At 43.7% G+C, this 26,386-nt stretch overlaps 1 protein-coding gene across 1 annotated transcript in view; it reads left to right on the top strand.

Moving 5' to 3' along the window:
- The window catches only part of LOC126354283 (UDP-glucosyltransferase 2-like), an 88,387-nt gene extending 62,263 nt beyond the window's left edge, over window positions 1-26,124 (top strand). Inside the window, exons 5-7 of the mRNA XM_050003826.1 lie at window positions 9,839-10,061; window positions 19,855-20,074; window positions 25,535-26,124. Of these exons, the coding sequence (XP_049859783.1) occupies window positions 9,839-10,061; window positions 19,855-20,074; window positions 25,535-25,811 (720 nt within the window). The 3' untranslated portion in view covers window positions 25,812-26,124. The remainder of the gene's footprint in view (window positions 1-9,838; window positions 10,062-19,854; window positions 20,075-25,534) is intronic.
- Window positions 26,125-26,386: the final 262 nt, after the last annotated feature.

Genomic DNA, 26,386 nt, shown 5'->3' with positions numbered 1-26,386 from the left:
TCTTTCCATGTAGACTCACGTAAATAAAAGTTTCTTTGTAAAGACTTTCAAATTATCAGTTACAACAGTGGGAGTCACAGGTGTATGCAGTCGGTTAGCACGCAGGAGATCAGATAGGTTTGCGCGGTTTTGTCGCGATGACGACACACGCCTCGCCCAACGACTCACCGCGCTTTTGTTCACTGACAGGTCTCCACAGGCGTTCTGCAGCCGCTTGTGAACATCTGCGGTGCTCTGGTTTTCTGCCAAAAGGAACTGAATGACAGCACTCTGCCTGGGACGCACCTCCGTTACCGACGCCATTTTGAAGGCCACGATAGCGCCATCACCTGTTCGAACTTCATGGAACAATTGGATGCGAAGCAGGAATATTCTACGATGTCCCAAAAGAAATTCCGCATTATTTTAACCGAAATTGGCTGAGGAAACAGATGTGTCTTTTACTTATTGAACGCCCTTCGTAGGTAATAAGTCTTGTGATAGTTTTAGGAAACGAAATTTTACGTATTCCGTTCACAACCAGGGTATTCATGTCGCAGAATTTACCAATTCCACTTTGGCCAACATGCGAGCAGAAAGCCAACGAAAGCATCAGTTGAAACGATTAGGCGACTCTTGGTTTGGAGAAGAATTTTGGTTTCAGATCAGCGAAGTTAAGCGCTGTCGGGCGTCGCTAGCACTTGGATGGGTGACCGACTTGGACCCAATAATGACGAGTAAAGTTCAAATCAGTCTACCGATGTATGTTTTGCGTGGTTTCCTTAAGTAAACTAAGACCAACATATCTATCTTATAAAGAATACGCCTATGTCTAACCGGAGATGTTGGTCGATAACGTGGTCGTCGACGAGTAGTTAAAACCTTATTTCTCCACCATCCTTTTCCTCAAGTGTTGTCACACTAAATCTTTTTGCTCGAGAGTGGAGAAAAGATTTCTTTAAAGTTTCCACCAAGCTCCGCCTACACCAGACTGGCAACCTAAGCAGTTCGTTACAGGTGCCGCAGACACGAAACATCTGCGCCAAAGATGGGAGATTATTTAGAGCTTTAGATGCGGGATCCTCGTGTTCTATCCTAGGAGTTCCAATGGAAGGCAGTATTAACAACAAACGAATTCTCTCCAAGACCGCGTATTTGTTGATCGATGGGAACAAGTTGTATACCAGCGTTCCTGTGGCCGTATTAATGTATTTGGCATGTTTGCCAAGACGACCAAGCGGCTGTTCCGAGAATTTTTTTTCGTCATGCTCTGCAGTAAAAGCCTAAGGATCGTGTATCCACCTGACCTCGCTAGTCATTAGCTTACCGGCATGGTCGCGCACCCTAGCACCCAAAAGCTTACAGCGTGCTTCGAAATCGCCTGAGACCTGCTCAGAGCTGATTTTTGCGCTTATACAGGGTGAGGAATAATTCAAACAGAGAAAATCTTGGAGACTGCACGGGACGATAGAACAAACATTTTTCTCTAATAAACTGTTCAAATGGCTCTGAGCACTAACGGACTTAACATCTGAGTTTATCAGTCCCCTAGAACTTGGAACTTCTTAAACCTAACTAACCTAAGAACATCACACACATCCATTCCCGAGGCAGGATTCAAATCTGCGTCCATAGAGGTCGCGCGGCTCCGGACTGAAGCGCCTAGAACCGCTCGGCCACACCGGCCGGCTCTAATATAACATACACTGAGTCTCCGCAATCCATGGAATACTTCCCAAAAACCGTGTCGGACCTCCTATTGCCCGAAGTAAAGCAGCAACTCGACGTGCTATGGACCCATCTAGCCGTTGGAAGTCCACTGCAGAAATACTAAGCAATGCTAGGTCTTTAGCCGTCCATAATAGCGAAAGTGTTGCCAGCGTAGGATTTTGTGCACGAATTGACCTCTCGATTATGTCCCATAAATGTTCCATGGGGTTCATGTCTGGCGATCTGGGTGGACAAAGCATTCGCTAGAACTGTCCAGAATGTTCTTCATACCTGGAGGCATGACTCATTGTCATCCATAAAAATTCCATCGTCGTTTGGGTACGTGAAGTCCATGAATGACTGTAAATGGTTTCCATGTAGCCAAACATGACCATTTCTAGTCAGTGATATGTTCAGTTGGACCAGATGATACAGTCTATTTCATGTAAAAACAGTCCGCACCATTGTGGAGCAACCAGCAGCATTCACAGTGTCTTCTTGACTTGTGCCCATGGCTTTGTGCCTGCGTGACACTCGAACCCTGCCATCAGCTCTTGCTACTGAAATCGAGACTCATCTGAACAGAGCATGGTTTTCGAGTGTTCTAGACTCCAATCGTTATGGTCCCGAGCCGAGGAGAGCCATTGCAGACGATGTCGTGCTGTTAGAAAGCTTTCTTCGCGAAGGATCGGCACAGCCCCAAAGACATAGTAGGCGACTATCTTTCCATCACTAGTAACGTATCTATCAAACTAACAACTGACATCGTCTGTGATGACATGGTGTTATCAGGAGAAAGAAAACTGGCGTTCTACGGATCGGAGCGTGGAATGTCAGGTCCCTTAATCGGGCAGGTAGGTTAGAAAATTTAAAAAGGGAAATGGATAGGTTAAAGTTAGATATAGTGGGAATTAGTGAAGTTCGGTGGGAGGAGGAAGAAGACTTTTGGTTAGGTGAATACAGGGTTATATATACAAAATCAAATAGGGGTAATGCAGGAGTAGGTTTAATAATGAATAAAAAAATACGAGGGTGGGTAAGCTACTACCAACAGCATAGTGAACGCATTATTGTGGCCAAGATGAGATACGAAGCCCATGCCTACAACAGTAGTACAAGTTTATATGCCAACTAGCTCTGCAGATGATGAAGAAATTGATGAAATGTGTGATAAGATAAAAGAAATTATTCAGGTAGTGAAGGGAGACGAAAATTTAATAGTCATTGGTGACTGGAATACGAGAGTAGGAAAAGGGGGAGAAGGAAACATAGTGGGTGAATATGGATTGGGGGAGAGAAATAAAAGAGGAAGCCGTCTGGTAGAATTTTGCACAGGGCATAACTTAATCATAGCTTGGTTCAAGAATCATGAAAGAAGGTTGTATACATGGAAGAATCCTGGAGATACTAGAAGGCATCAGATAGATTAATGGTAAGACAGAGATTTAGGAATCATTATTTAAATTGTAAGACATTTTCAGGGGCAGATGTGGACTCTGACCACAATCTATTGGTTATGAACTGTAGATTAAAACTGAAGAAACTGCAAAAAGGTGGGAATTTAAGGAGATGGGACCTGGATAAACTGAAAGAACCAGAGGTTTTACAGAGTTTCATGGAGAGCATAAGGGAACAATTGACAGGAATGGGGGAAAGAAATACAGTAGAAGAAGAGTGGGTAGCACTGAGGGATGAAGTAGTGAAAGCAGCAGAAGATCAAGTAGGTAAATAGACGAGGGCTAGTAGAACTTCTTGGGTAACAGAAGAAATATTGAATTTAATTGATGAAAGGATAAAATATAAAAATGCAGTAAATGAAGCAGGCAGAAAGGAATACAAACGTCTCAAAAATGAGATCGACAGGAAGTACATAATGGCTAAGCAGGGATGGCTAGAGGACAAATGTAAAGACGTAGAGGCTTATCTCGCTAGGGGTAAGATATATACTGCCTACAGGAAAATTAATGCGACCTTTGGAGAAAAGAGAACCACTTGTATGAATATCAAGAGCTCAGATGGAAACCCAGTTCTAAGCAAAGAAGGGAAAGCAGAGAGGTTGAAGGAGTATATAGAGGGTCTATATACAAGGGCGATGTACTTGAGGACAATATTATGGAAATGGGGGAGGATGTAGATGAAGATGAAATGGGAGACACGATACTGCGTGAAGAGTTTGACAGAGCACTGAAAGACCTGAGTCGAAACAAGGCCCCGGGAGTAGACAACACTCCATTAGAACTACTGACGGCCTTGGGAGAGCCAGTCCTGACAAAACTCTACCATCTGGTGAGCAAGATGTATCAGACTGGCGAAATACCCTCACACTTCCAGAAGAATATAATAATTCCAATCCCAAAGAAAGCAGGTGTTGACAGATGTGAAAATTACCGAACAATCAGTTTAATAAGTCACAGTTGCAAAAAACTAACGCTAATTCTTTACAGACGAATGGAAAAACTAGTAGAAGCCGACCTCGGTGAAGATCAGTTTGGATTCCGTAGAAAAGTTGGAACACGCGAGGCAATGCAGGGAGTGAAAGGCTATTTACATTTTGTACAGAAACCAGATGGCAGTTATAAGAGTGGAGGGACATGAAAGGGAAGCAGTGGTTAGGAAGGGAGTGAGATAGGGTTGTAGCCTCTCCCAATGTTATTCAATCTGTATATTGAGCAAGCAGTAAAGGAAACAAAAGAAAAATTCAGAGTAGAATTTAAAGTCCATGGGGAAGAAATAAAAAAATTGGGGAATCGCCGATGACATTGTAATTCTGTCAGAGACAGCAAAGGACTTGGAACAGCAGTTGAATGGAATGGACAATGTCTTGATAGGAGGATATCAGATGACATCAACAAAAGCAAAACGAGGATAATTGAATGTAGTCGAATTAAATCGGGTGATGCTGAGGGAATTAGATTTGGAAATGAGAAACTTAAAGTAGTAAAGGAGTTTTGCTATTTGGGGAGCAAAATAACTGATGGTCAAAGTAGAGAAGATATAAAATGTAGACTGGCAATGGCGAGGAAAGCGTTTCTGAAGAAGATAAATTTGTTAACATCTAGTGTAGATTTAAGTGTCAGGCAGTCGTTTCTGAAAGTATTTGTATCTAGTTTTGCCATCTATGGAAGTGAAACATGGACGAAAACTAGGTTGGACAAGAAGAGAATATAAGCTTTCGAAATGTGGTGCTACAGAAGAATGTTGGAGATCAGATGGGTAGATCACGTAACTAATGAGGAGGTATTGAATAGAATTGGGGAGAAGAGGAGTTTGTGGCACAACTTGAAAAGAAGAAGGAACTGGTTGGTACAACATGTTCTGAGGTATCAAGGGATCACCAATTGAGCATTGGAGGGCAGCGTGGAGGGTAAAAATCGTAGAGGGAGACCAAGAGATGAATACACTAAGCAGATTCAGAAGGATGTAGGTTGCAGTAAGTACTGGCAGATGAAGAAGCTTGCACAGGATAGAGTAGCATGGAGTGCTGCATGAAACCAGTCTCAGGACTGAAGCAACAACAACAATTCAAATGGTTCAGAGGCCTCTAAGCACTATGGGACTTAAGATCTGAGGTCATCAGTCCCCTAGATTTAGAACTACTTAAACCTAACTAACCTGAGGACGTCACACACATCCATGCCCGAGGCAGGATTCAAACCTGTGACCGTAGCAGCAGCACTGTTCCAGCCTGAAGCACCAAGAACCGCTTGGCCACAGCGGCCGAGTCACTCAAATTAATCTGGAGCCAACTAAAAATGCTGTCATATATTGGTGGTTGCCGAGCAATAATAATGTATGACAGACAGACAGCCACAAATGGTTCCGGACGTGACCAGGAAGGCCAATTCAGATCAGGAAGCCTCCAACAACGCCTCATACAACTCCCACTGGGCGATTAGTCTCAGGATCGTGCGGCCGCGACTCTCCCTTCAATTATGCTTTGGCAGTGAGGCCAGTAACTTTGCCTGACAGACTCTGTCTCTTCAGGCATCGCGTCCCACACTGGGGACAGATTTGAACCCTGACATGCTGGTGGTGGAACAGACAGACACCAATCGACAGCAGTCAATGCTGGCCCCAGTTTTTGATGCTAAGTTGCTAAAATTGTGCCGTTATCTGCTTTGCTTTTGCACGGAGATTCGACCCACCTTCTGTATTCTGATCCTGAGTTACATGTCTGCAAGCAACACGCACTGTGGAGGCATGAGAGCTGACGACAGATTTTCGTTGATGACTGTCTTTTGCCGATGAAAGATGGACGATAGGCTCCTGCGAATAGCAACGTGCATTCCCAGACTGTGCAACACTCTGCAAAAGGAGGCCAAGGCGCCTGACGTCCCATTCCCAGCCACATCTCCACCCAACGAGCTGCACTTCACAGGTGATCCCCTACCGGAGTTCACATTTGATGCTGCAATGTACCATCACGGACAATGCCTCGCCATAACCATTTCCCTCCCATACCTCATGGCCAGATGATTACGAAGAGGCGGAGATGTTGACAATCTCCGAGCTACACAGGGACATGGACCGCAATATTCAGCTGCAGCAGTTGGCTCACATCTGATGATAGCCTTCGCAGCTTCGTGGCTGATGGTGACCTTTCAGACAGAATTCAGGTATATTGAATTGCGACCATCAACATCACACCATACGTATCCATTCTTAGTTGTGGTTGTTACAGGATATGTTAAACGCTGCTGATCTCGATTAAGCCTTCTCTGCCATTTATGGTTATACCATATTTAAATCCCATGCTTCACCCACCAAGCCGCGTGGGGTAGCTGAGCGGTCGCTGGCGTCTTGTCATCGTCCGTGCGGCTTCCCCCATCGGAGGTTCGAGTCCTCCGTCGGGCATTGGTGTGTCTGTTGTCCTTAGCGTATAAGTTAGGTTAAGTTAGATGAAGTAGTGTGTAAGCTTAGGGAGCGATAACCTCAGCAGTTTGGTTCCATAGGACCTTACCACGTTATCTCATTATAAAATTTGCAATTTTCCGAATAAAATTATATATATGTCACTTACAAACTGACGTGGGAAGTATTTTATTTCATTTTTTAAAAATATAATCTACACTGGTTGAAAATGTTAAAATTCTTACGTGCATTACTTCAAGATCTAGTAAAATTGGTAATTTTGTTTTGTATATGAAAGGCTGGAATGTGTTGGTCATGTCCAGGCGAGGATGGGTACCAGGTTGAGGAAGTTGAAACAAAGTTTGAGGGACAAGAAACTTTCTGGTGGTAAAACCAGAATAGGCAGGCTGACAGACAAAATGATTGATGAACTACAGCAGTATTATGGGATGACCGTTAGAAGTAATACTGAGAATTCGTGGAAAATGAAGCAGGCAATATGGACTACCTTTTTCCACAGACTGTCAACTAACGAAAAACCTGTACACCACCTTTGCCCTCCTGGACCTGATTCATGGTGCAATAATCGCAATGCGCAGTACTCAAACAGCCATAAACATTCCATACCAGCATCAGTCACAGAATCATAAAACTTGTTTACAGAGACCTGGCAAATCTTAAATTACCGAAGAAGTGTCTGCATGGTCAGACCCAGAATCCCAATGACTCGTTCAATAATCGTATACGGACTCGCTTACCAAAAAATGTTTTTGTTGGAATTAAGACACTAAAGTGGGGGGTCAGTGATGCTGTTATTGCTTTTTATGATGGCAACACTGGTAGGGTGAAAGTGCTACAGTATATGGGATTTAATCCTGGAGCAAACTACATCAGAGACCTTGAACAGATGGACAAGGTTCGGATTGATAACGCGGAGTATGGCGAACAGTTGGACACTAAGGAGTCCAGAAAGAAGAAAAGAAGAAAGAACTTGGAAAAAGATCAAGAGGATGATGTACAGTATGGTGCAGAGTGCTTCTGAGTGACTAAAAATAAAAAAAAAATTAAGCATATATTGAATTACGGGCTTTTGAAACTTAAGAAGCCATTCCTGAAAATTGACATTTTCTGTTGCATTTTTCTTTAAATTTCAGAAACGACTTCCAGTAGGGTGTTCAAATTTTCACGGAGTAATAAGATGCATGTCCTAACATTACTGAACTAAAATAAGAACATAATGTTATGTATAATTAAAATTATTTACGATAATGTACAAAAAAGTACACAAAATTTTAACCATGTAATTAAAAATTTGCATTTCCGAAAGCAATGGCTGAAATGCAATTATTGTGGTTCAGCAGACTCAGAACATACAGTTGAACGTTCTGTAAAAGTTTCATGTCAATGGCTACAGTAGTTCCTGAAATACGGGGAAGCCAAGTCACTAAATTTAACATTGTCAGGATAGGGTGTTCCAACTCCCCTTAAATACCGACAACACTACCACACCGTCAAATGGACAAAATATATGAGGAGGTTCGGGACTGGTAAAATATACTACCTAATCAGAAGAACCCAACACCCTACGTAATACGGAACAGCCTGCTAGAAGTCACTGTCACAATGGAAGGAGACGGCGAGTATCCACTTGTAAGTAGTTGTAAGTAGATAAGTGTCAACAGTAGAATGGGTCGATTGGGAGAGCCCAATGATTTCGACTAGTCATTCGATGTCCGCCGAGTAACAGATCCATAAGAGACATTTCCACCTTTGCAACGCTGCCCAAGTCGACTGCTAGTGATGTGGTTGTGAAGTGGAAACGCGGAGGATCAACCTCAGTTAACCGTGACGAGGCGTACCTCATGTACTGACCCACAGGGACCGTCCAGCCGTCCAACAAGGGCGCCCGCAGGGGAGGGGGGGGGGGTGGCAGTGGGGGTAGTTGCCCCTAGTGAGAATTCATTCAGTTTACGAATATAAAAAGACCTGTAACTTCAGGGCTCAGTTATGTATGATTTAAAATACCTGTAAAACTACCACTAAAATAACCGGAATATATCGATAAAATGACGCAAAAATGATATAAAACATATGTAAACAGAATTGCAGGATGAACTAGAGCAATGAAAAACTTTAATGGAGAATCGAACTATAAAAATGATGATAAATTTAAAAATAGTGTGTTTCTCATTAAGAAATCTAGTTCGCTGAAGATGTGCAAAATTGTTATATATCCGTCTTACAGCTATTGCCTACGAAGTATCTTTATTTTTATTTCTACACCCACACGTGGTAGGAATTAATAACAGCAAGTGAGGCAACAATGGGAATAATCAGATGAACCAGCAGTTTATTTTTAATTTTTATAAATGCATTCTTGAGCAACATTTAAGCGTTTTTCCTGGAGACACGCCCATTGTTCGTTCTTTCATTTTAAAAGAATCAGTTGTGTCATAAAGGGACGTTAAAAACAAACGTAAAAAAATGATATCTTCCTTGAAGAATAATCTACGATACAGTATCTATATGAGAAAAAATACAAAATTTAAGATAGATATCTATAGCCGGAATATTCGAGATTTTAGTAACTGTAAAGAATGCATACCTGATAAGGAAACACCGTTTACATTTTAACAAACTCTGGGCATTACTAATAAGCTATAATAAAATAAAGCGAATCTGGCGATCGACAGACTACTACATGTGTACGTGGTCCCATTAAGAATGGTACCCATGGTGAGAGTTCCAACTCGAAAATGTTGACTTATAGGGTACTAAAATGTCACCCTCTCTGTTCCCACCTCACTAGGTAAAAACCTCTTCATAAACCTCAACTGGCAACACAATACAGTGGCACAACAAAACACACTCTTCAAAATTTTATTCTTTCAAATCTCAAATAATGGCTAACAATTGTCATACGCTAATTTAAATTAGCGTATTGTATTACGTTCCTTTTCGTGTGCTGAAGAAGTGTTAGAGGGTACTGTGTGGCCACTAATATCGCTACTTGTCTGTATAAGTAGGCAATATTCGTCATTGGAACTACTGTCAACGATCATGATCTAGCAGGGTGTGGCGTGAGCTACCTTGATTTCCGGAACGTTCTAGAAGAGTCTTGCTATGTTCTAATAGGAACACATCGTATAAATATTTCCACATCAATCACAAGAAATATATATGCTGTAAAAAATCGCATGAAATCAACGGCAGACGTACTTATTCAAATAATTCCTCTTATTCAATACTGAAGCGACACGTCAGGTGACAAAATCAAGATGATGAACTTTGTTCACAGGATATACAGGAGTGGCTGGACGGGGCGAAAGAGGGTGTTATCTACTTCAGCCTGGGGACCAACGTGATCGGAAGCACAATGCCACCAGAGAAGAGGCAGGCTTTCCTCGACGCCTTCTCCGAGCTGCCACAGAGGGTGCTCTGGAAGTGGGAGAAGGACGACGCGACCGTTCTCCCAGCCAACGTCAAAACCTCCAAGTGGCTGCCTCAGCAGTCTGTCTTAGGTATGGTATTTCTACAGCTCGTTTTTTCTCAAAAACAACCAGTGATGACACATGCGTGGTAAGGATCCAAAACTGACAATCAGTACTTGTAAATGTCCGCTCCCGGTAGCTGAGTGGTGCCGGCACAGTAGCGTAGCTTGTTCGGTCAGACGGTTATCTGCCTTCTGTAATAAAAATACTGAGTTAATGAATCAACAATGAACTGAAGCGGGTGTATTGCGACGTCCACCACAAGCAGATGCAACTAACGAAAACGGACATAATTTTTAAAAAAAATGTGGTCAGCGTGACAGAATGTCAATCCTAAAGGCCCGGGTTCGATTCTCGGCTGGGTCGGAGATTTTCTCCGCTCAGGGACTGGATGTTGTGTTGTCCCGATCATCATCATTTCATCCTCATCGACGCGAAAGTCGCCGAAGTGGCGTCAAATCGAAAGCCTTGTACCCGGCGAACGGTCTACCCGACGGGAGGCCCTAGTCACACGACATTTACATTTCAGTACTTATATATGAGCGTTTTTTAAGCTACTTCTTTCGTGGCGGAATATATTTCCTTCGCAGTCCTTTAACGAACTGTCTTTGCTGCAACTACACCAAAGTGACAGAAGCAATAGAATACTGATATGCACATATACAGATGGCGGTAGCAGCGCGCACCTTAAGTAGAAGTGTAGTGCATTGGCGCAGCTTTCATTTGTACTCTCGTGATTCATGTGAACAGGTACCCGACCTGATTATAGCCGCACGACAGAAGTTAACAGACTTTGAACGTGCTATGGTAGTTGGAACCAGAAGAATCGTTAGAGAATTCAATATTCCGTGATCACAATGCCAAGGTGTGCCGAGACACCAAATTCCAGGGACAACCTCTCACCACGGACAACGCTGAAAAAAAAAAAAGATCTGTTAACAGACTAGTTTGGCGAAAACATTTTAAGTAAAAAATTCTTTGCATTTTATTCTACTCACGAGTCTGGTGCAAGTCTTTCAAATGGACGCCACTTCGGCGACTAGTCTTAGTAATCAATCATTATGGAAGATGCTTCTTAAGCGAGGTTTCACTTTCTTTTGATTACGTTGTAAAATACACATAGCAAGTAAATCGTATAAAATATTTTTATTTAAAGGCAATTTAAAGACAATACAATACCTGGTTTACATAATGATATTGGATATTTTAGATGTAACTGATGTATAAAAATAACTGTAATAAATTTATTTCTTGAAAACACACAGTGTTAGAGTATTCACGTAAAGAAATTTAACATCTTAGTGATAATTACTGACTTTTATGTAGCTGTAACTTTCCTTTCATAATTACCTCCAGTTGTGGATCAAGTTTACTGGTAGAGATAATCATCAGCGACTTCAGATGCTCATCACTTAACTTTGATCTGTAAATACTTGTTGCATGTTTCATTTTGAAGAAAGTTTTTTCACACAAATAAGTAGTGCCAAAAGCGGAAAAAAAGCCACGGTCAAATTTATGTAAATTTGGGAAGTGTCTGGATGGAAGGCACTTATAAAATTCCAGTAATGCTGACTTTGAATGTTTTTCTTTAAAAACGTCGCTACATTGCAAATCAATAACTTCAAACTGAAATTCTGCGGGTAACGCTTCTATATCGACGTCAAAGGGATTTTGAAATATCTTCATATCGTTTGAATTTGCATCGATATCTGAAAAACGTGGTTCAAAATTAATTTTTAAAGCGCCCAAAGCTTCAATTGCGAAAGTTACACGAAACGGAATCTCAGTTTGCTGACTGAATGTTTGGCATGTATTAAAATGCGTGAAGCATACATTGTTCAACTGAGATTGAAACAAAGCAATCTTTTGTCGAAAGGACTTAACATGCCTGTATAAATCAAGCAGAAGCTGGTTTTCACCTTTCAATTTTAAATTAAGGTCATTTATATGTTTAGTTAAGCCTGTATTAAATGCTAGCTTCCATAACCACTCACACTTCCGTATCTCAGCCAGACGGCGATTCCTTTCGTTCAAACAAATTTCAATTACTGTTCAGAGTCCAAAAAAAAAAAAAAAAAAAAAAAAAAACGGGTCAGAACTTTACCGCAGCTAAAACTGAAATGCCTGACATATCTAAATGTTTTCCACACAAAGACTGGTGGTGAATAATACAAGGCACTACTAATGGTTTTGAGCCACCGACATTTTCTGCAGCCTTAGAAAGGAGAGCAACAACACTTTTATTTTTCCCACACATGTTTTTGCCACCATCACTTGTAATACATTTTAATTTCTTCCACTGAAGATTGTTTTGCTGAATTACCCTTTCAACTCCTTAAAAATATCTTCGCCAGTGATCGTCCCGTGAATACTGTGAACATCAAAGAGCTCTTCATACACTTCATAATTTTTGTCATCCCTCGAATAAAAAGTAGTACTTGAGCAGTATCTGGTACATCTGTTGACTCATCCACGGCCAAAGAGAACTACTCTAAGTCTTGATTTTTTGTCACTCAGTTGTGCTGATATATTTTGTGCAGTGTCATCTATTCTTCGAGCCATAGTGTTTGCCGACAAACTTATGTTTTTAAGTAAATTAACTTTTTCTGGACACATTTCTTCTGCTGTTGCTATAATGCAGTTCTTAATTAATTCACCGTCGGTAAATGGCTTACACTGTTTCGCTACTAAATGAGCCACACGAAAACTAACACGAGTTGCTGCATGTTGTTCAGCATTTACTTTCTTAAACAGCGACTGCTGGGTTTTTAGCTGGCGTTTCAGAGACTCATACCTTTCTAATCGTTCGCATCCTGTAAACTTGGAATAATTCTGAGAGTGTTTATTCTCATAATGACGTTTATATTGTATTCTTTGAAGACTAATATAGCTTCATTGCAAATAATACACATTGGTTTGTTGCTTGACTCCACCACGAAATATTGACATCCTCACTGCTCTTTAAAAATTCTACATTCACTGACAACCTTTCGTTTCTTTTCCATATTTGTACAGAACTTCACAAAAAATTGTAACCTGAAAATAAAATTGTGCTATTTAATACTAATAAAACTAGGGAGTAGTCTGCCTAAACAAAATGCAGTGAATTTATTTTTAAGGTACTTTGATTACTAAATTAAATACTCACAATTACACTGTCGTTCCACTAAAAAATACAGTGAAAAAATACTCAAGTCTTGCTATACGTATTCCGATTTCCAGATTTTCCTTGTCTCTTCGAATTCTGTCCCACACATTGTCTTCTCACCTACTAGTACAGCGCATAAAACACTAAAAAACTCGTGAGACACTCGCAACATAGACACAATCACGAAACAGAACTATCAAATATATGCTCTGCTACTCGCTACAAGACTACGTAACTAAAGTTATTGTTGCGCCGTTTGAAATAACAATGCGTTGACATACTCCAACTCTGTTACTTCTTGCAGTAATAGTGTTGCTAACAATGATTTTGAGATTTCGTTAACTTTGCAGGACGCTTTCATGAAGAATCTGCAGGGACATACTTTTTTGTCGGTGAAATTCGCCAGAATAAAATACCCCAGAATTTCGGTCAGGTACGTCCACCAATCAAAATTATGTAACTAAATAAAAATCGTAGTTCGTTTCAGTGCTGGCTATTCCCACAACCTTAGATTTTTGCGATTTCATCTTTTCCTTAGCCTTACATTACAGTGATCATGGAGTGCTAGGGTGCTTTAATCCCACTAGGTAGATCTTGGCCCTTATGACTTCGTGGAGGAGTCAATGTGGCCCGCGGAGACTAAAAAGTTTGGAGACCCCTGCCCTAGATGACTGGAAAACCGTGGCCTGGTCTGAAGAGTGCCGATTTCAGTCGGTAACAGCTGATGGCATGGTTCGAGTGTTGGGTAGACTTCGCGAAGCCGTACTCAAGATGTCAAAAAGAGACTGTGCGAGCTGGCGGTGGCTCCATCATGGTGTGGGAGGTGTTTACGGGTCGCCTGGTTCAGCTGAACCGATCACTGACTGGAAATGCTAATGTCCCGTTACTTGAAGACCATTTTCAGCCACTAATGGAATTCATGTTCCCAAACAACATGGAATTTTTTTGGATGACAAGGCGCTCTGTCACTAGACCACAGTTGTTCGCGACCGGTTTGAAGAACATTCTGGATAATTTGAGCGAATAATTTGGTCGCCCTGATCGCGTGACGTGAATCCAATTGAAATGTATTTGACTTAATTGAGGGGTCGGTTCGTGCACGAAATCCTGCACTGGAAACACGTTCGAAATTATGGAAGGCAGGAGAGGCAGCGTGGCTCAATATTTCTCCAAGGGACTTCCAACGACTTGTTGTGTCCACCCCAGTTCGAGCTGCTGCATTACGCCCATGACTTTTGTCACCTCAGTGTAGTTCATCAGTGTAACGTGGTTGTTCCACTTCAGTACGATCCGTATGAAAACTCCTAAATATTTAACGGCTGTTATTTATTCCAGATACTTTCCGCGTATATCATAACATAACAGTAGTGTATTTCGCATATATAAGCGCACTATGCTAGATTTGTTTACATTGAGGGCAAACTGCCAGTCACTGCACAAAGAGCATGTGCTCTGTGAGTCCTCCTGTATTTCGCTATATTAAGTCTGCCGTTGGTACTCTCACTAACTAGTGTTGTGTCGTTCGTTAACGCATCGGCAACTTGACTGTAGTCCAATCTTTACGTTACTTGCGTCTTGACCATTTATAAAAGTGTATGAACTTTTTAAGCTGTATGCATCTTTTTTGGCTACATGTGGTCGATAATGACCAATGAGGGTAAAATTAGCTAACTGGAAATGTCATTACAAATGAGGAATATGGATTTTGCCGGAAAGATGTTCTCCTTCAAAGATAAGTTAGTTTTGCGCTATACGTAGACCACATATTACAGCAGGAGTAATTATATGAAATTCAGGACATCGACGTTTACCAAATGAAAATAAGTGGTTTTGCTTCTGAGAAAGGAGACGTTCTTAAGGGATTAATACAGGTGTTTACTGAACTTCCTAGCAAAATAATGAGTAGATAATGTACCGTTACCAGGTGAAACATGAAATGCGTGTGAGTAATGTAAGAAAAAAATCGAAAATATTTCTCAGTAACACAATGCGCAACATAATTAAAGAGTCAGTTTTTCTGAGCCCTATAATGGTCTCCCATTGCGATGCAGAAGTTTTAAATTTACGTCAAAGGTTCGCACGGCCTTCTAGCGGTAATGATGCAGACAGTGGCGTGCTGCGATGTCACCCTCATGCTCGGCGTCTCTGCAGCCAGAAAAGGTTCGATACAGCAGGAATCCGACAACTCTCAATGCCAAGGCGGATAACTTCTTTCATAAGGCCAGAGATAGACCAACTGACTGACTACCTCATTTTGTGAAACCTCTTTCTTGAATAAATCATCAGTTTTTCTGAAATTGTACTCACATGTCTGTCTGTACGTGCACATCACATCTACCAGTTTCGCTCCCATTCGGACAATTCCCTTGTGGTGCGTCTTTTTCTTTTTGTCTTATAGTGAATGTGGAGGTGACGTATTGGGTACTTGTGCAGTGTAGCGCAGTGTTTGTGTCGTTAAGGATGGATATGTAAATGCAAGGAAATGCAGCACAGATGACGTCTGTCTTAACACTTCCTCCTTATAGACTCATGTTCTTGTTCCCACCGGACATTGCGGAAAGGTATGGAATTTAGCTCAGGGAGTTGGCTTTAGGAGTGTGCATCAGGTATTTTACGCTACCGCCTCTACCCGCCTTGGTCCACAGCTCGTGGTCCCGTGGTCGCGTTCCCGCTTACCGAGCACGGCGTCCCGGGTTTGATTCCCGGCAGGGTCAGGGATTTTCACCTGCCTGGAGATGACTGGGTGTTCGTGTTGTCCTCAACATTTCATCATCATTCATGAAAGTGGCGAGATTGGACTGAGCATAGATTGGGAATTTGTACGGGCGCCCCACAAACCAAACATGATCATCACGATGTGACGCTTGCACCAAATTCCACCCCAGTTCTGTCCAATGCCACCGTGGACGTGTCGCACCATGGGAATATCGTCACTGCCCTTTTTACCCACGTTGCACCCCTTGCGTGGCTCCTAGAACCGCTGGGCCACCCCGGCCGGCCCGCCAGGTTCACTCAACATTTTATTGTAATTTAATAACACCTTTAAACAAAAACGGCACATAGCCAAACTTTTAAAACTTTCGAGTTTTAAAAAGGCATTTATTTCACGGCTGAGGGCCTCCAACGATAAATCTTAAAAGTCAACAAAATAAAAATGCAGTTAAAATAGCAAATAAAATAATTAAAATATATATGGTACCACATCTAAGCTGGAAAGCCTCAAGGCAAAAGTAGATAGAACAAACATATGCAAGGTGCAATACAAGCGGCTGATGGACACAATTAAATTTGAAAATTTTAAAATATATTACCATAATCCTTTAAGGCAGAAGGCCGCAATGTTTTTGCTTAAAGGGAAATTTCGAGAGTAAGGTTTTAAGCGGCTTAAGGCCCACAATTGATTTTCCAAAATTCAAAAACACGTAAAGTCCAGTAGAAACAGGAATTTTTAAACCATTAGCTATGATAGATTATAAACAGACAATTAAACACCGGAAGGACAATAAAGAAAACGGCACTCAGAAGCCTACAGGGATGTCGGTCTGCCCTCGTTCACTTAGGTGAGGCAGGCGGTGAGCCCAACTACACTTGATCCGTCGGAACCCAACCAGGGGACAGCCACGGACCGACCAACACAACGAGTTGCTTGCCACCAATCAGTACATGATAACTCAAATACAAAAGGTTACGAACGTGATTATCGACAATGAAATATGTATTAGCTGTCAAAAGTACATACCATGTTGGGCAGCAACAACAGGTGGGGACAGGACGCTGCCTGAAATTACGTTCGTGGCCAGGGCAGGTAACCGGAACACTAACGGCAACAAGGCAGAAAATTCCGCTGGTGCGCTCGAATTGTAGTCAACCAATACAGTTAACTGCACCGCATGGCGGCTGAATTTCAGCAATAGAAACACTCGGTGTTTCTTACAAGAAAACCTCCCCTACAGCGAACCACCAAAACGAACCATACAACATGAATGGACGTGACTTGGGTAGTTGAAACCACTACTCAACTTTGACGTCCTGGATCGGTGAACCACGAAGCTCGCAGCGATCGGACAGCTCCACACACACACACACACACACACACCCCGACACTACGCAGCGACCGACAGCGGACCCAGCCGAATGCACCGCGCGTAGATAACTACCCTGGTCCGCAGCAACCGACCAACTCACTGCCAGTACGCCGACAACACTTAAAACAAGTTGTCAGTGGAAATGACACCAACTACACACACAGTTTGACAGACACTTGCACGAAGACTTGAACGACACCCAACAGTAACTTAGCACGCACGAAGAGAAATCTGGAGTCGATACACACACACACACACACACACACACACACACACACACACACGCGCGCGCGCGCCTTCCGATAGGCCGACCGACCGACGATCCACCAAGACAGCGGCCTGGCTCAAGTGATGCGTGGGGGCGATCGTCGGGCGAGCCATGTTGGCGCAAACCTCACAACTCCAACCCGACTGCACTAGTGTCGCATTGCATTTCTCTGACTGGCAGATCCAGACTGGTCTCCGAGCTGATAGTCCATGCTGCAAACGTCGTCGAACTGTTCGTGCAGATGGTTGTTGTCTTGACAAACGTCCCCATCGGTTGACTCAGGGATCGAGACGTGGCTATACGATCCGTTACACCCATGCGGATAAGATGCCTGTCGTCTCGACTGCTAGTGATACGAGGCCGTTGGGATGCAGCACGGCGATCCCTATTACCCTCCTGAACCCACCGATTCCATATTCTGCTAACAGTCATTATTGGATCTCGACCAACGCAAGCAGTGATGCCGCGGTACGATAGACCGAAAGCGCAATAGGCAACAATCCCTTTGTCAAAGTCGGAAACGTGATGGTACGCGTTTCTCCTCCTCACACGAGGCATCACAACAACGTTTCACCAGGCAACGCCGGTCAACTGTTGTATGTGAATGAGAAATCGGTCGGACACTTTTCTCATGTCAGCACGTTTTAGGTATCGCCACTGGTGCCAACCTTGTGTGAATGCTCTGAAAAGCTAATCATTTGCATATCAAATCATCTTCGTGGTGTAGCACTTTTAATGGCCAGTAGGGTAGATGATGGCGGGAACATGAGCCACACACGGCTCAACCGCCACTCAGTATCCTCATGAAGAGGCCTCGCCAGGTGGCGTAAAGGGATCAATGTAACCAACTTGGCGCACATTTCGCAGACGAAAACGGCTATTCGCAGGGAAATTTCCTTAGAGAAATATTGAATGGGTCAAAGCCTGTCTACCTGTTGTTCAGTGCACCGTGAACTGTCGCCTTCGAAATTTGTGGGGAAGGGGTTGTTTCACTGACGCCCTTTAAGTCGCTCCTTTGAGGCCTTTTCGTGTCGATATTGAGAGGCTGTGTGTGTGAAATGTATTGCTCGGCCACCCATACGAAAACCGTGTGATTTCAACGCTAGGCTTCGCGGTACTGGCTTCCATCACATAGATGTCAAAAGAAGGGGTGAAATATGAGTAAGAGAGGGTGAGCCGACCTTTCCCGGGTGTGACACGTCTGCGATGGCTTTGGGCGGAATTGACGAGAAACATTGTGACAATGAGACATCATTAACCCACCTTACAGTTCACATGAACTTGTCAGCTCTCGCCAATTTTTCGCAGGCGTCGACACCTTGCTGTTTGAAGCGCCTCCGAGCCCGAAGGTGACGTCACAGTGCGCCGTGCTTGTGGTCTATTAGACTGGAAGGTTTTGGCACATTCGAGGTAAATTTCAAACTTGTGCATCGCAATGGGAGACAGTTAAGGGATTACGAAAAGATCACCCTTTGTGTTGCGCAGTGTTGCAGTTCCGAGAACGATGTGAAGCAGAGTGCAGCAACCGTTACTAGCAGTGCTTTGTTTGTCTATAAGTCTATAAGTATACAAACACAACTTGAATGTCGTTACTATAAACACTAAGAACAGTTACAGAGGTGCTGTGTGGTGCCACATGGACACGTCTCCGAACAGAGGAACCCACGTCTATGCCAAGACATGGCGGCAATTGTAACCCCTGGTGACTGAATGGCGTCGGAGGTAGAGGGACCCATGCATCGAACAACCGCGATCTGGATACGTTCCAATACCCTGATCTGCCATGACACGTATTTCGAGGCCTCCATCCATATGTCAGCATCAGGCATCACGTTATCTAATTTAAGTGTCACGTCTAACGGTTTTCCGTTTTGCGCAGCGTCTGCAAATTAATTGTTCCTCATTTGCTGTCCTGGCAGAAACCCTCTCTGCAGTCCAAATGGCTCTGAGCACTATGGGACTTAACATCTGAGGTCATCAGTCGCCTAGACTTAGAACTACTTAAACGTAACTAACCTAAGGTCATCACACACATCCATGCCCGAGGCAGGATTCGAACTTGCGACCGTAGTAGCAGCGCGGTTCCGGACTGAAGCGCCTAGAACCACTCGGACACAGTAGACGGCCTCTCTGCAGTGCAGCATCTGTTTGTAATTGAACTGTTTACCATTACTGTACTGACAAACCCTCTCCACAGTGCAGCAGCTATCTGTAGTTTAGTTGCTCACTAGGATCAGTTTCATTTCACACCTGTTTCTCGATTCAACGTTGCACAAGTTCACACAGGCGATGGGAGTAACGTGACTGATTTGCGTGTTGCAGCGCACCCGAAGGTGAGGCTTTTCATCACGCAAGGCGGCCTGCAGAGCTTCAACGAGGCGTCATACCACGGCGTCCCCCTGATAGGGATTCCGTTCCACGGGGACCAGCACCACAACGTGGCGAAGATGGTGGCCGCCGGCATCGGTTACGAGCTGCAGTTTCGTCACGTCACCAAAGACACTGCGTTAAAAGCCATTAAGACAGTGCTCGAGGATAAAAGGTAAGGAAAACCCTTTCCGTTTTTCTTTTCTTTTGCTTTGGATGGAAAGTTGTCTCCTGGTCAGTGCAATTGTTCGAGACTCCGGTTGAACGTCAGGTGGTCTACGAAATCGCTGTTGCTATGGCAGACAACGCTGTGAGTAATTTGCGATTGTCAGGCAGTGCGTGTACTGTGTCACAACCGTTGAACATCACGTGGTCCACTGTATGGAACGTGCTTCGAACCATTGTCAAATGGTATCCGTACAAGATTCCTATCGTACAGCAGCTTGCACCACAGGACGGAGAACGACCTGTTGACTTTGCTCTCCACTTTCTCGCAAGGATTCAGATAGACGAGGGCTGGCCCTGGACCATCCTATGGACAGACGAAACTCATTTTTCCCGTTGGGTGGGGTGAACACCCAGAATTACCGAGTGTGGGGATCTTCTTCTCCAATCACTGTGCATGAAGCTCCTCTGTCACCGTACCGTGTGGCTTCACGGCTACGTTCATCATCGGCCCATTCTTTTTTGACCAGATTGGCGCTCAAGGACCAAATACGTGCTTGCCATCGTCACTGCGATATTCTTCGACTGCATGTCATACCCGCCCTACAGGACAGAGACGCGTTGAAAGCAACAGTTTTCATCCAAGATGGAGCCCCACCGCGCATCGGTCGTGAAGTTGATCAAATTATCAGCCGATCATTTCCAAATGCTTGCCGGCACCATCGCCTGATCTCACTCCCTGCGATTTATGGTTGTGAAGCTATCTGAAGGACAGGGTTTTTCAGGCGAACATTCACACGTGTGCTAATCTGGAGCAAAGCATATCAAGAGAGGTAGCCAGCATACCTACAGACATGCTTCATTTTGCTATGCAGAATGCAATCCTGCGCTTTCAGACTCTCTTGGACACTGGCGAGCGCCACATTGAGCCCATTTTGTAGCAGTAAATAAATCGGTATGTAATGGTATGATGCATCATAGGACCACATTAAAAGTATTTCACTCTCATTGGTTTTGCATTATTTGTCTTCCTCATGTCGTTCATCTACATCTACATACATACTCCGCAATCCACCATACGGTGAGTGGCGGAGGGTACCTCGTACCAGAACTAGCATCTTCTCTCCCTGTTGTACTCCCAAATAGAACGAGGGAAAAATGACAGCCTATATGCCTCTGTACGAGCCCTAATCTCTCTTATCTTATCTTCATGGTCTTTCCGCTGGCAGCACAAAAATTGTACTGCAGTCAGCCTCAAATGCTGGGTCTCTAAATTTCCTCAGCAGCTATTCACGAAAATAACGCATCCTTTCCTCCAGAGACTCCCACCCGAGTTCCTGAAGCATTTCCGTAACACTCGCGTGATGATCAAACCTACGAGTAACAAATCTAGCAGCCCGCCTCTGAATTGCTTCTATGTCCTCCCTCAATCCGACCTGATACGGATCCCAAACGCTCGAGCAGTACTCAACAATAGGTCGTATTTGTGTTTTATAAGCGGTCTCCTTTACAGATGAATCACATCTTCCCAAAATTCTACCAATGAACCGAAGACGACTATCCGCCTTCCCCACAACTGTCATTACATGCTTGTCCCACTCATATCGCTCTGCAATGTTACGCCCAAATATTTAATCGACGTGACTGTATCAACTGCTACACTACTAATAGAATATTCAAACATTACTGGATTCTTTTTCCTATTCATCTGCATTAATTTACATTTATCTATGTTTAGAGTTAGCTCCCATTCTTTACCCCAGTCACAAATCCTGTCCAAGTCATCTTGTATCCTCCTACAGTCACTCAACGACGACACCTTCCCATACACCACAGCATCATCAGCAAACAGCCGCACATTGCTATCCACCCTATCAAAAAGATCATTTATGTAGATAGAAAACAACAGCGGACCTACCACACTTCTCTGGAGCACTCCAGATGATACCCTCACCTCCGATGAACACTCACCATCGAGGACAACGTACTGGGTTCTGTTACTTAAGAAGTCTTCGAGGCACTCACATATTTGGGAACCAATCCCATATGCTCGTACCTTAGTTAGGAGTCTGCAGTGGGGCACCGAGTCAAACGCTTTCCGGAAGTCAAGGAATATGGCATCCGTCTGATACCCTTCATCCATGGCTCGCAACATCTCATGTGAAAAAAGGGCGAGTTGCGTTTCGCAGGAGCGATGCTTTCTAAAGCCGTGCTGATGCATGGACAGCAACTTCTCTGTCTCAAGGAAATTCATTATATTTGAACTGAGAATATGTTCGAGAATCCTGCAACAAACCGATGTTAAGGATATTGGTCTGTAATTTTGAGGATCCGTGCTTCTACCCTTCTTATATACAGGTGTCACCTGCGTTTTTTCCCAGTCGCTCGAGACTTTACGTTGGGCAAGAGATTCGCGATAAATGCAAGCTAAGTAAGGAGCCAATGCAGTAGAGTACTGAGACTTTAATGCTACCAAGTTTGGTCCGGGTATTGTAATTAGTTTCCGTGTTAGAATGTGTTAAACACGGACATTTTAATTATAGCCATCTACATCCATACTCAGCAAGCCACCTGAAGGTGTATGGCGGAGGGTACCTTGAGTACCTCTATCGGTTCTCCCTTCTATTCCAGTCTCGTATTGTTCGTGGAGAGAAAGGTTGTCGGTATGCCTCTGTGTGATCTCTAATCTCTCTGATTTTATCCTCATGGTCTCTTCGCGAGATGTACGTAGGAGAGAGCAATATACTGCTTGACTCCTCGGTGAAGGTATGTTCTCCAAACTTCAACAAAAGCCCGTACCGAGCTACTGAGCGTCTCTCCTGCAGAGTCTTCCACTGGAGTTTGTCTATCATCTCCATAACGCTTCCGCGATTACTAAATGATCCTGTAACGAAGCGTGCTGCTCTCCGTTGGATCTTCTCTATCTCCTCTATCAACGCTATCTGGTACGGATCCCACACTGCTGAACAGTATTCAAGCAGTGGGCGAACAAGCGTACTGTAACCTACTTCCTTTGTTTTCGGATTGCATTTCTTTAGGATTCTTCCAATGAATCTCAGTCTGGCATCTGCTTCACCAACGATCAACTTTATTTGATCATTCCATTTTAAATCACTCCTAATGCGTACTCCCAGATAATTTATGGAATTAACTAATTCCAGTTGCTGACCTGCTATATTGTAGCTAAATGATAAAGGATCTTTCTTTCTATGTATTCACAGCACATTAGACATGTCTACATTGAGATTCAATTGCCATTCCCGGCACCATGCGTCAATAAGTTGCAGATCCTCCTGCATTGCAGTACAATTTTCCATTGTTACAACCTCTCGATATACCACAGCATCATCCGCAAAAAGCCTCAGTGAACTTCCGATGTTATCCACAAGGTCGTTTATGTATATCGTGAATAGCAACGGTCCTACAAGACTCCCCTGCGGCACACCTGAAATCACTCATACTTCAGAAGACTTCTCTCCATAGAGAATGACATGCTGCGTTCTGTTATCTAGGAAATCTGCAATACAATCACACAATTGGTCGGATAGTCCGTATGCTCTTACTTTGTTCATTAAACGACTGTGGGGAACTGCATCGAACGCCTTGCGGAAGTCGAGAAACACGACATCTGCCTGTGAACCCGTGTCTATGGCCCTCTGAGTCTCGTGGACCAATAGCGCGAGCTGGGTTTCACACGATCGTCTTTTTCATCTACATCTACATTTATACTCCGCAAGCCACCCAACGGTGTGTGGCGGAGGGCACTTTACGTGCCACTGTAATTACCTCTCTTTCCTGTTCCAGTCTCGTATGGTTCACGGGAAGAACGACTGCCGGAAAGCCTCCGTGCGCGCTCTAATCTCTCTAATTTTACATTCGTGATCTCCTCGGGAGGTATAAGTAGGGGGAAGCAATATATTCGATACCTCATCCAGAAACGCACCCTCTCGAAAGCTAGCGAGCAAGCTACACCGCGATGCAGAGCGCCTCTCTTGCAGAGTTTGCCACTTGAGTTTGTTAAACATTTCCGTAACGGTATCACTGTTACCAAATAACCCTGTGACTAAACGCGCCGCTCTTCTTTGGATCTTCTCTATCTCCTCCGTCAACCCGATCTGGTACGGATCCCACACTGATGAGCAATGCTCAAGTATAGGTCGAACGAGTGTTTTGTAAGCCACCTCCTTTGTTGATGGACTACATTTTCTAAGGACTCTCCCAATGAATCTCAACCTGGTACCCGCCTTACCAACAATTAATTTTATATGAACATTCCACTTCAAATCGTTCCGCACGCACACTCCCAGATATTTTAGAGAAGTAACTGCTACCAGTGTTTGTTCCGCTATCATATAATCATCCAATAAAGGATCCTTCTTTCTATGTCTGCGCAATACATTACATTTGTCGATGTTAAGGGTCAGTTGCTACTCCCTGCACCAAGTGCCTGTCCGCTGCAGATCTTCTTGCATTTCGCTAGAATTTTCTAATGCTGCAACTTCTCTGTACTCTACAGCATTATCCGCGAAAAGCCACATGGAACTTCCGACACTATCTACTAGATCATTTATATATGTTATGAAAAGCAATGGTCCCATAACACTCCCCTGTGGCACGCCAGAGGTTACTTTAACGTCTGTAGACGTCTCTCCATTGATAACAACATGTTGTGTTATGTTTGCTAAAAACTCTGCAATCCAGCCACACAGCTGGTCTGATATTCCGTAGGCTCTTACTTTGTATATCAGGCGACAGTGCGGAACTGTATCGGACGCATTCCGGAAGTCTAGGAAAATAGCATCTACCTGGGAGCCTGTATCTAATATTTTCTGGGTCTCATGCACAAATAAAGCGAGTTGGGTCTCACACGATCGGAATTCATGTTGATTCCTACAGGGTAGATTCTGGGTTTCCAAAAACGACATGATACTAGAGCAAAAAACATGTTCTAAAATTCTACAACAGATTGACGTCAGAGATATAGGTCTATAGTTTTGCACATCTGCTCGACGACCCTTCTTGAAGACTGGGACTACCTGTGCTCTTTTCCAATCATTTGGAACCTTCCGTTCCTCTAGAGACTTGCGGTACACGACTGTTAGAAGGGGGGCAAGTTCTTTCGAGTACTCTGTGTAGAATCTAATTGGTATCCCGTCAGGTCGAGTGGACTTTCCTCTGTTGAGTGATTCCAGTTGCTTTTCTATTCCTTGGACACTTATTTTCGAAACCCATGCTGATTCCCACAGAGTTGATTTCTAGTCTCCGGCATATTCGACATAGAAATGCCATATTTTAACTCCCACGACTTATGTTAGCTGTGTGAGCGCGTGGTAATAATTTTGTTCCATCTTAGCTCTCCAAAGCGACCTGAATGCTCTTTTAAAGGGGCGACCAATACTTTGTCCACCTAGCTGGTATTACTGCGTTCGCTTGAGAGTGCTTACAGCCGGCTGCCTCTTGGTGCCCGCAGCTACCGGGAGAACATGAAGAAGCTGTCGGCGGTGTACCGCGAGCACCAGGCCGAGTCGCTGCCGCGCGCCGTCTGGTGGATCGAGTACCTGCTGCGGCACGGCGGGGCGCCCCACCTGCAGAGCGCCGCCTCGCAGCTCAGCTGGTATCAGCTGCTCCTGCTCGATGTGGTCGCCTTCCTGCTGGCCGTGACGGCGGCCGCCGCGTACGCCGCTTACGCTCTGGCCAGATACGCCATTTCGTTCGTCACCAAAACACCGAAAGTGAAGAAGCACTAAGTTTTTCAACGAACTTCATCTAACCATTGTGATCAGTTTCCAAAGTGGATCAAGATGTCGACTCAGTCTACATCTCCATGTAGTCTTTTTCTCGTATACATGCTGCGTTTTTAAGTGTGTTATAGCACGAGGTCTAAAACCTAGAGCTCTCATTTATCTCCTCAATGTGATCATATGAAAACCTGTTCCCGAATCAGCTGTGTCAGTAATCCACGCTGAAGTAAATAAATCTAGTCATAGAATAGTATCAAATACAGTTTCTGTAACACAGAGTAGTTTTACACGCAAATAAATTTTTTCCTTACGCACCGAAGCGGTCAGCGATTCATCACTTAATTAAACCTACGTCAAATTCAAACAGTACCATATATTGTTTTTTTTCAGAATATTTTTTGGAATGTGACAATTTACTTTACAGATCTCTTCTGTGTAGAATTTCTATTCAGCGGGGTGGCTTTTCAATGTGTACGAAAAATGAAATCATGTACAGATAATATTGAATCGAATCGATAAGTTGCATACCATTTTCCACGCAACTCAATATGTATGCAACTCTCGCTACATTTTTCTAGCTC

The sequence above is a fragment of the Schistocerca gregaria genome, chromosome 3 (genome assembly GCF_023897955.1).
Source record: "Schistocerca gregaria isolate iqSchGreg1 chromosome 3, iqSchGreg1.2, whole genome shotgun sequence".
Taxonomy (NCBI): domain Eukaryota; kingdom Metazoa; phylum Arthropoda; class Insecta; order Orthoptera; family Acrididae; genus Schistocerca; species Schistocerca gregaria.
Note: the sequence above shows the minus strand (reverse complement) of the source record. Positions and strands in the feature narration are given on the sequence as shown.